Source organism: Anopheles bellator, chromosome 1, assembly GCF_943735745.2.
Source record: "Anopheles bellator chromosome 1, idAnoBellAS_SP24_06.2, whole genome shotgun sequence".
NCBI classification, from domain to species: Eukaryota; Metazoa; Arthropoda; class Insecta; order Diptera; family Culicidae; genus Anopheles; species Anopheles bellator.
In genome coordinates this window covers 9,684,774-9,695,905 of record NC_071285.1, presented here as the reverse complement: position 1 = coordinate 9,695,905, position 11,132 = coordinate 9,684,774, and the positions used below count along the sequence as shown (strand labels likewise).

General features: G+C 50.7%; 1 protein-coding gene across 1 annotated transcript; it reads right to left on the bottom strand.

Annotated features, from left to right (window-relative positions):
- Positions 1 to 7,533: 7,533 nt before the first annotated feature.
- LOC131216797 (ras association domain-containing protein 10) lies at positions 7,534 to 10,375 on the bottom strand. Its single transcript, XM_058211377.1, has 3 exons — positions 9,922 to 10,375; positions 9,263 to 9,591; positions 7,534 to 9,198 (listed from the first exon to the last, which is right to left on the bottom strand). Exons 1-3 carry the CDS (start codon positions 10,282 to 10,284, stop codon positions 8,136 to 8,138), a joined length of 1,755 nt encoding a protein of 584 aa, XP_058067360.1. The 5' UTR covers positions 10,285 to 10,375; the 3' UTR covers positions 7,534 to 8,135.
- Positions 10,376 to 11,132: the final 757 nt, after the last annotated feature.

Sequence of the window (11,132 nt, the reverse complement as noted above, 5' to 3'; positions counted from 1 at the left end):
TTTGTGTGGGGACATTCGAACCATAATTTGTTCCATCGCTCCATCGTTCACCGGCGTAATCGTTACTGTCGCGTGGTTAGCGAAATGGACACATTTGGCATCGGCTCGTCAAAAGGATGGTAAAAAAAACTAACACTCTCACTTACGTTCAGAGAAAATTTTACATTTAAAAAGTTGCATAAAATTGATGAATTTCTGGAGAAACAATCTCATCTATGGTATTCGTTTAAACATTATTGAAATAGTAAAACAGTTTGGGTATTAGCAGCATGATCTGCTGCTGATCGGCATGCCTTAGTAATGTGCTCCGATGCCCCAGAGCACCTATAACAAGTGAAACAAATTGAACAAACATCGTAAAAAGCTGAAGCATGACATAATAACAGTTTCGGTTGGAAGCGTTTAACATCACCGTTGATTACACCAAATCGAAAAAGCTTTTCTTCATACGAAAACTACGGATGGAATTAATGGTCTTCATCGGCCGGGCACGGGCCCGACATCAAAATTAGTGACAATTATGTCCCGGTGCCCGATGTCGGAGAAATCCGGAGCATGATCACCCTGCCGGTGCCGACCGCACGGCAGAAAGAATCGTAATATCAGCATACCGTCAGCCGAAACCAATGCCACCGGAAAATCTTTCCTACAGAAAAACGGATCCCGTTTGTGGTTTTGCTCCGAACTGCAAGCCACCCAATGAACCCACATTGTGTCCAGCATCGCCTTTTTCTTTGTCAGCCACAATCTTTCGGAAGGACCTTCCGTTGCCGGACAACCAGATTCGCAGCGCAGAACGGAGCCGCCGACCGTCGGTTAGGATATTTCAACTTGACCACATAATTATACGCATGCCTCTGCCGTAGGGGTCTGATTGGGTCTACTTTCGCAGATCTCCCACTTCGACGGGATGATACTATCGGTCACCTGAAGTAAACGCATCGACCCCCAGCCGGATCCCTCTGAATTCCTGAGAGTTCCAATGGACGATTCTGGTTGCGAATCTGATTGCGGAAAATGTTTATAGATATTGCGGTCAAACGCAGGAAGCCCAAAAGCAGGACGTCCGAAGGCTGTCTCGAGAAGGCCGGCCATTAAAGGTGGTTTTCGGACACTTTGTGTGCGCTCTGCGTGCCAGCTCACGGAAAGGACACCGAAAAGGCCGTCGCCGGTGATTGTGATCTTCTCGCGCTCGGACTCGGGGTGGTGTCTCTTTTCGAATCGATTGCCCGCACGGAGCACAATGGCGACCAGGACCTCTCTCTCTCTCTCTCTGTCTCGGGTTGTAGAAATTAACCAAATTTTCGCCCACCATCGATGTGATGCTAATCTGTTATTGTTCCCGGTGTTCCCGGGCTGCCAAGAGTGGCCGTAACATGGTACTCGGTCGGTGCACCGTTGTCCTTCGGTTGTCGTTGGACACTGAGGATTGAGAGGCACTGCAGATTACACGCATGACATTCGAAGAAGCTCTCCTCCGGCGTCGGGCGTCGGATTATGGTCGAGATTGCGAGAGCGAAGCACATACCGGATGCGGGGATGAGATGGGATTAGGGTGGAGATTTAGGCACCGGGCACCAGAGCACGACGCTGACCATGTTCAATAGAACGGAGCACGGATGAACATGTTCAGATGGCCCGATCGGGGCCAACGCCTTCCTAGTTCCGGCTTGTAAGAATAAAGAGGTGGAAAATTGACAACGTAGGACTTAGCTGGGAAAAGCAATTGAATTGGTTCTACAATCGCTTCATAATTTAGTTTATTGGATTTTTGAAACACGGTAAAAGGGATCATTGCACATTTTACTGCCTGAAAATTGCGGATAATTGAATCCTGCAAAATAGAGGAATATACTTACAAGCCCTAACTTGTTACTATGCTAAATGCATATGTTTATCACTCCTAATGTACGTTCAATGCTTTACCTAAGCGTAAAACATAAAGAACAGTGTTTTCCAGTTCGATGCGAAGTAAAACAATCTTTATTTTTCCACCCAACTTTAGTACCGGATGCCCTGAAAGGAACGGTATCCGTTCCCGTATAAAACGTTCCCTTAAATCCTAAGCTTTCCCAGGCAAAACTGACAAAAGTCTCTGGCGCCTCTTCCTTCCTGCGGCAAAGCGAAGTACGTAAATCCGGTCCCATTTTTCCCTGCAATTTGCGGTAGTTTGAAAATGCCATAACCACGTCAGGATAAACTTACCGGCCCGGTACCGTACACGTACTGGGCGGGTATCTCGAAATCCTTTGCGCCGATGCCATGCATCCTAAAAAAGGATACGAAAAAAAACCCGAAATAAAATCAAACAAAACGACGGAACCACCACCTTGGGCTTCATCGAAAAGAAACAATTTTCAAAGAAAATGATTCCAACGTTCCGTTCCCAGGGTAGGTGCGCCAAGTGGGTGTCCTTTACACGCCGCTTCGCCTACGGTTTTCCCGCCCGCTGGGGACGAAGCAATACCTTAGCTGGTTATCTGGCAGACTTTGGCCAACGTCGCCGCTGGCAGAAACCGAAGCCGAGCACCGGATCCAGCGCCGGAGATAAAAGAGTGAAAAAGTTTACCGTTTCCGGTAGAGAGATTTTTAAATCTTCTGATACAGGATACATATTCTTCCTGTTTTGGGGCCCCAGAATCCCAGGAAACGGTGCGACGTGTTACTGTTCGGGACTGCAGTTCGGGGCCCTATTGCGCTTGGAGCGCGGTGAAAATTGCATCCTCTACATCGCACGTCTTCCTGCGAAACTCCTTGAGGACTTTCCTCGAGCGCGCACGTCTTTGGGAGCAACTTTTCCAAAGAGCTCAGACCCACGGCGAGCAACAAGAGACCGCAGTGGATGAGTGAAACAATAAAACCCTTCGATCCGATAAATAGTTGGCAGGGATTTTGGAGGCCCACCGCCGCTCTCTCTCTCTCTCACTCTCCTTCAGTGGCAAACGAGAAACACTTTGGAGCCGTGGAATAATCATACTTTTGCCGGCGGGCGAAAAGATTTAACCAAAGCTGGTAAAACGAATTTAATGCACTTTATTGCGATGTGATGTGAGTGGATCGTTCGGCCCCCTTTTTCTATCTGACGGGCCCCACTTCCTTGCGGCTCTCCTTGGCCGGAAACGAAAAGAAATAACGAAGACACTCCATTACAGTAAGCCCCCAGTCGATTGTGGCTGCCACCGCAATTCGGCTCCTCCGAATCACCGATTCCAATAAACAGTACGGCGCGGCGCGTGGTCAGCGTGCCGTAAAATCCGTGCTATCCGTGAAACTTCTTAAAGTCGATCCGATCCGCTCGGGAAGCCGGAGCTCGGGACGGCCAATTTGCTGAAGCATAAATTCGCTATCCCTACGCCATCGCTAAGCTGTCGCTTCCGATCGAATGATTATTTATGTCGCCAGCGGCCCTGGACCTGGAGCTGGCTTTGCGTGCGATTTATTGATGCGGATTTGTACCGTCCGCCGCTGGTCACGGTGCCTGTCCTCATGTCCCGGCTGTCTGTCTCGCCGATTACGCCGCACGGTAAGAATCAAATAAGAAACCAATCGTGATGCACCATTAGGTGGCCAAATCGAACCGGGTGCGGGGAGCGAAAGTGACCCAACTTTAATCCCGGCCTGGCTTCCAGCTGTCAAAGTGGCCGCACAGAGTGGCACGTCTTGCGACACGCCGGGAAGGAGGCATCGGAAGCGAAAAGGATACAACACTACAACTGACCTGCGGATCGATCTGGCTTACGATGTTTCGTGTTTGTTGCGAGAAGGGCGTTCTATGCCATATTTAAACGGAACTAGTGAACTATTATGTTAAACTAGAGTAGAAGCAATATTATATAAGGCCGGTGAAAAGTGAAAGTTTTTGCGTGAATTTCAACACCATATTTAACAGATTTCCAATGGTCCAATTTGCGTCAAATATGCACCATTTTGTTGAAAAATTTATTGTCTTCATGAAAATATCTTTATAATGGCTCTCTTATAAAAGGCTTAGTAGTTATTGACAGTAGGGATCTTAAAATTATTTGATAGTTAATCTTCAGCTCCTGACCGACGCCCTGACTACTAACATGCCGATCAACTTTGATTATTTCTGTGATTTTATCGACATTATCGATGACGTGTCTGCCTCGGCGAGGTGCATCTTTAAGATCGAAAATAACCGAAACGAAACTGTACGATTGATACTTCACGAGATATCGATCACTGAAGGCATCTATCGTGAAAAACGTCGATTACTGTTTCCCCAGCCTTATATTAAACAGAGTGCTGAAGCAACATTAATGAGGACAAGAAGCGATTCGTTGCATTTTAAAAATAATTTTGGTTCTATTTTACTATTATATTTAGTAACCACTCTATAAATAAAACCGAAATAGACGAAATGAATGTGCTTCGCACATGTTTAAATCTGTGACAACATTGAGTGACAAAATTGGCCGAATTCCTCGCAACGCACCGCACAAATTTAATAATTCATCGCAACAGCCACGGCGCGTCACGGTGCGTGTTCCAAACATTAAATCGCTAATGCTTGTGTTGTTTCTTTGCGTTGCGGCCAACACCGATAATCCGGCCCGCAGCGCAGACCCTCACCGGGTCATCATCACACTCGGCTCGACGGCTCGGCTCATAATTTGCAAATCATAACCACCAAACCGGACGGCGGTCAACATTTGTTCGCCAAACGAATCGAACGAGAATGGCCAACGGAGCGGTTTAATGGAGCGAAAGAAAAACATCCCCATCGCACAGGAAACCCATTTTTCCCGTCGGTCAGCACACTAAACAGTGAGGTCGGCCCGCAGCATTAGCGCTAGTGGTTTGTGGTGGCGAGCAAAAAAAACCGTGCGAAATGAAAACTAAAAATCGTGTTCATCGCCAACATCAGCATCATCAGCAACAGCAGCAACAGCATCACACCGATCATCACACGGCATAACCGATGCATCGCCGGCTGATGACGTTATTTGAAAATCCATCTCAACACCCTTTTGCAGCGTCAAAGAAGAGGCTCGGAATTCATTATTTAAAACAAATTTTGCCGTGCAAATTAATGTTAATCTCATACATAAACGTCAATCCCCGCGCCGAAGCCGAGCGGCGGTTGGACTCTGAGGCTGGGCCGGGCTGGGTTCGGTGGAAAACGAATTGCCATTGTTTCGCCCGGAGGCTTGGCCCAGGGGCCACCAGCAGGGGCAGCAGCGGCAGAAAAAAAACCCATTCAAACCCATCCCGGGGTGGCAGTTGTTCAACAGCCGAAAACATTCCCAGATTTCCTGTCGGCGCCCTTTCGGGCCTCGGGCGGCTCGGGTTGGTTGACGCGGTTGAGCGTCGAATGATAATTTATTCAGCACCCATAACATGCACACATTGGCCCAGGTCCTGGCGAGCGAACCCAGTGCTGCGCAGGGAGAGAGAGTTTTCCGGCCCCGGGGAGAAAAAAGGAAAACTCCAAACGCGTAACATTCGAATGTGTGCTGGGCCGTCCGGGCCCGGGCCACCACCATAAAACAACGTTTAATAGATGAGAAATGTGAACGAGATAAATGTTATTAATTTAGATTTGCATTCATAATCGGCCACCCGCCGGAAGGGCTGGGCGGAGCTCGGCCACGGGCTGCGCGATACCACTGGCACGGGCAGGACAATGGCAATGGGAGCTCGCTTTTCCATTTGCCAAAATAGACACGATTTTCCCGATGCCCGCCGCCCGCCCCTGCGAAAGGATGCATTTCGGTGCGCCGTGGCAGCATAACCCGCATTTGCGCCCGCAGATCAAGAGCGATCTTGGTTGCGATTCGCTAGCCCACTATCGCCCCGGCTCCGGGTTCGGTTGGCAATTTTTGCAACGGGACCCCGAAAACGGGAAGCCAATCAGATCAGAGAAATTTTTAATCCGCTTAAGGAGCAAAGGCGAATTTGGTGAAATTTAAATTATTATACGACCGAGCGACAGTGAGTGAGGCGCAACAAAAACCCGGTGCCCGGTGCCCCTTTGGAGCGGCTTCACGATGTCACCGACGATAGTGCAGAACTGTGTAGGATGGTAATTTTACAGTCTGGTGACTTTTGGGCGATGTAAATGCACCAGAAAGGTTTCACGTTAAATGGAATAAATTCAAATGGGCACCGCACCCTTTGAGGCGCATCTCAATTCAATTAAGACTAAGTAATGGAGGAGGATTTTTAATGGCAATATTTAATAGTTTCCATGATTGCAACGTAGCGTGGCTGCGGCAGTCTGACACGATCTCAATGAGTGGCCTTAAATTTTAATTTACATTAGTTTTATTTTAAATAGATTATAGACACTTCAAAAATTGAGCACAGTTGCAGCATTAAAAGAATTTAACGTAAGATTTAACGATTAATTATCGCAAACCTTAAACACACTCCAAACTCAACGAACCAACAGCTGAACTCGTCGCCAGATACTCGTTCCCCGAGACAGTATTATTTACACCGCCTTAAAACCTCTTAAAGAATCGATCAAGAAATGCTCACAGCGGAGCATCAACACAATGAGTGTTGCTACTTGCCCCACCCGGAGCTGCTGCAGCAACGAAAGACGCATCCTGTCGACGGCCACCCGTCAGCCCCCGAAAAGACATGTTCGAAATCAGCCGAAAAGTACACAACCGACGAAGCGAGAGAACGAGCGTTCCGTTTGACTGAAGCCACAAGCACCAGGACCCGGCGCTGCAAAGGACGAACTAAACGACGGACGAAAATGCCACCGAAAAACGCTTTCCTCAACATTTTGCATTCTTTTCAGTTGTTTACTGGGATTTAGCGAACCCGCGCGCTACTCTCTCGGTCGGTCGGTGGCACACTGTCTTCAACTCTTATCCTCACGAAGGATTCATTCACCGAACGGTCGGCCGCCCGTGCTCAGCTTGTCAATGCTAATCACGTACTTTTGCGGCATTTTTCTCAACTTTTATTTCATTCCCGTGTCGAAATGCCGTCCCGTTTGCGATCTCGGGGCGTCTTCTGCGGGGCGTCTTGCCGGCAAGGCCGGAAGAAAATCGATCGAAAGTTTGCCTCGCGCAGGGCACGTGATTGTGCGCTTTCGTGCGAGTTATTTAGCCACACCGACATCCCGAGCCGAGCTGAGGCTTTGTTTACAGTTTTCTTGGATTTAAACGATTTGGAGTTTTAAGATTCAGAGCGCAGCGAGAGCGAACGCCAAAAGTTTCGCATCTTGATTTACATCTCCCGCGGCGCAGCGAATCACGGCGCTCTTCCGAGTAAGACATTTGGCTAAAGGGGAGCAGGCGGGTCCTGCAGGCACGTCATTTGCGTCACACAGGATGAGAGAGCCCGCAGAACCCGGGAAGCTTTTGATGCGACGACGATGCACCGATCACACGCTTGGAATGTGGCCACCGGTGCACCTTTCGCGAAGGCAAACAATCGAGTCGCCGAGTTGTTTACTAGAAAAAAATACGTTTTATTCTATTTCTTTTGAACGATTGAACATGTTTTTGGCTACATTACCCACAGTACCTGCAATACGTTGCCCGGCCCCGGCTTTGCCCTTTGTTTGGCTTACAGATAAACGTTTAACAACTTCTTATTTGCTCGAACCCCAACCAAAATATCGGTGCTATCGGGAAAGAGTGCGAGCTTCTACGATTTGGGATTAAATATAGTGGCCCTCTTCGAGCTGTCGCCGGTATATGCCTCCAGGGACATCCAGGCCGCCTGACCACAACAAAAAAGCCATCGTTTACTCGGAAATGCTTTGAAATCTTACCAGTTGACTAGCTAACAAACGGTGTGTTACTCTAAGCGACGGCAAAATATAAGGCTCTCTCGAATGATGCTTTCAGAACAAACAAAGGGGTCATACGCCTATACGAACTAATATAGAAAACAATTGTATAGTGTGTAGCTTTAGTTAACGTGTTAGTTAAATATTTTGTTTCGTCTCGCTTCCCTCTTTGTCCCGTGTCTGTCTCTTAATAAGCCTACCGACTAAACGTTATGCTCCGTTCTTCGCGCAATTTACAGAACACTACCTTGCTGTGTTCTAATTCTTCGGTTTCGTACGATTTGGTTGCGAAAGGTTTGCTTCATCCTTAACACGTATTGTATACTCTTCTCTTTAGCTCTGCTTTGTTGTTTCCTTCCTACACAAGCGTTCCCATGATGGTGAGGTCCTCCCGGAGTCCCTGCTGGGGCTGTGTCACCGGCGGAGACGATTGACACTCGGCGGCGGACGAGACGGCCGAATGGAACAGTTGCTTCGGGCACATCTTGTCGTCCTTGTTGCTATTGCAGTTGGTGCCCAGGTTGTTGCTACACTGGATAAACTTATTGATCTGATGCACGGAGATAGTGGTCGTGTCCGGAACGGGGCTCATCGGAGCTGGCACCGGAACCGTCATCACCGGGCGCTGGAAATTCCTTGGCAACGTACTGCTAGCGATAACGATCTTCGCCGGTTCACCCGGACCAACGGCAATCGGTGGTGGCAATCCCCGGGCCGGCGGTGGATTCTCAGCGATCGGATAGAGCGGGTAGCTATGTTTCATCCCCGGTCTGATCGTCCCCGTGGTGTGCGGCAGTGGTGGATGGTGATCGATTGGACCCCGGTCGACTCGCAGCACCGGGTTGGGTTGCGAGAAATCCATGATCACTTTGGGGCCATCGTCTTCTTCCTGGCCGAGCAACTCCTCGGCCAGACTTCGCAGCAGTTCGGTCTTCTCGCGCAGCAACTCATCGGACTGGTGTAGACTTTCGTCGATCAGACGCAGCTCAGCCGTATCCTGCTCGATGGTGGTGTTTAGCTTCGCCAGTGCCTCCTCCAGCTGGTGCTTGGTCTGATCGGGAGGAGGATCCTCTAGCTGGTAGCGTCGGACACGCTCGAACAGCTTCACGGCAGACTCTTCCTCGCGCTGGATCTGTTTGTTTAGCGAGACGATCTTCTCCAGCAGTTTGATCTGTTCCTTCACACAGGCCGAGTCGTCGGCCGATGCCAGATCGGAGTCGTGTTCCGGGGCAAAGTCCATCTCGGGTGAGGCCGTCGTGGTGGCCTCCGACGTGATGCCACTGTCGAGCGCATTCGGGTCCGTTTCGGTCGCCTCCGAGAGCCCCTTCAGGTACGTCTCGAGCAGATAGTTCTTGCCGTGCTCCCGTTCCCGCAACCGGTGGCGCTCCTCCTCGATCGAGCTGATCTGCATCTCTCGGTCGCTAGAATCGAAACGGGGCGATCAGTATGATAATACTCTGTGGAGGGCGATCCTTTCACACCTACCGTAACTTTGACAGCTGCTGCTGGATGATGTCACCCTGCTCAAGGATCAACTTCATCAGGCGCTCGATCGACGTTTTCGACGACTTCGGGTGGATCGTCTGGCCGTGCGTCATCCAGGCGAAGGTCGACTTCTGGGCCCGGTGCCGTTTGCGACGCACGATCGCACTGTTGATGCTTCCCGTCGGGCTTCCCCGACCACTGTCCCGGTCTCGCTCGACGGCACCCGTCCCCGTCGTCGTCGTCGTCGTCGTTGGGGCGCCGGTGGCCCCTGCTCCTTTCGCGGCACCTGGGCCATGTGAGCCATCAACTCGGCGGAGAATAAATTTCACCTGTTCACGATGGGAGGGAAACCGTGGATTAGCGACTTCAGCGACTATGGGGCCACCCTTGATAGCCTTGAGGTGTCCGTCTAATGGGACCGCTTGTCAATAAATTGGTCTACCGATCGCTTGATAGACGTCGGCGCGGCTAGACCACACTAGAGAGCGGCTTCTCCTTGGCGGCTGATCGAAAGAGCAACTTCGCATGCGTTGATTTATCTTCAACCGTAGCGCCATGCGGCTTAGACCCCTCAAGAGGCCCTTAACATTTTTGAGCGGTCGTGAGAATTGGCGTAGAAGGCCAGTCCGGCCAGACCCAAAGTATTAGCGAAGTCTTACCTCCGGTTGCGCTTTGCCCCATGCGGTCCAGATCTGCCAGATCTTCGTCCCCCGGTCCAACACCTGCTCGACCTGTCGCCACCGTTCGGTGATGCAGTAATCCGTCGACGCCGTCCCAGCTCCGGGTTGTTGCTGGGGTAGATCCTGTTGTAGTAGCACCTCGATCAAGTCTTCACACGTCGTGTCCTCCGTCACGCCCGAGATCCACCGCTGTTCACCCTTAATCCACACCGGGATCTCATCGACCGAGCAATCACTGACCGTGCCCGAGGACGATTCCCGGTCGTCACTCTGCACCGACGCACTATCATCTTCACCGTCGCTATCCTGTGGGTCACCCTTTGACAACGGTTCCTTTAGCATCCTGCGACAACCGGATCCACTGGCTACGGCACTGGTTCCGATTGGTGACGCTCGTTGACGGTCCTGTCGGCCGCCCCATTGGTGGGGCTGATTCCGGGAACCACTGCCACTGGCCAAAATTTTCGCCCGATGCTCGGCCAGTATCACCGCCGGTCCGCCACTGCCTCCACTTGCTCCACTGCTCATGGTTTCTTGATTCGTTTTACTGCGTCGTCGTCGTACTCTGTAGTTCGATCACCGTACGATCAGCATGATCATCGCCACAGCTCGTCGTGATGAATGGGGCTGCGAAAAAGAAGCACAGAGCACACACACAGTTAGTTCGCTTCAAAGGGGTAGCGATCCTCGAAATTGGAGTTCTACTTCCGAAAATTAAAAGAAAGGATTCGCAGAACGAGCCCAATGAACGAGCCCTGACGTGATGATAATTGCCGGCAAGCGGGCTCGAACGTCCGGGAGATTATGGTGGCCGATTATGCAACAGGTGCAACATTGGCCACCGCGGTTACGGCGTGCCCTGACGCTGCGAGCCAACGGTCGCAGGAAATCGAAATTTTGGGGCCGGCCCTGGAAACTCGGCCTCGGTTAAGATAAAACTCCATCGGCTGCCAGTCAGCCGGCGGAGTCAGCCGCCCGTCAGCTCTTTTTCAGTGGCCAGGGGCTTGGGCAGGAAATTGGGTTGCGTGTGTTGATTGTAATTTGGTGCGGCGATGCGATTATTAACCCCAGCCGCGGAAACCAGCGGCAAAAAGGGGTCCGAAAACGGACGTTGTTGCTGGGCGAACGTGTGTGGCGAACGCGAGTGCGTGAGAAATGTCACGCCACACGCGAAACGGGCCGATGGGTGG

Bases quoted from the DNA above. Each gene is read 5' to 3' on its own strand.
- LOC131216797 (XM_058211377.1), bottom strand. From the start codon at position 10,284: ATGCTAAAGGAACCGTTGTCAAAGGGTGACCCACAGGATAGCGACGGT. The intron at 9,592-9,921 runs GTAAGACTTCGC...CATCGTGAACAG, and splicing joins GGGGCAAAGCGCAACCGGAG to GTGAAATTTATTCTCCGCCG. The intron at 9,199-9,262 runs GTAGGTGTGAAA...TTTCGATTCTAG, and splicing joins CAGCAGCTGTCAAAGTTACG to CGACCGAGAGATGCAGATCA.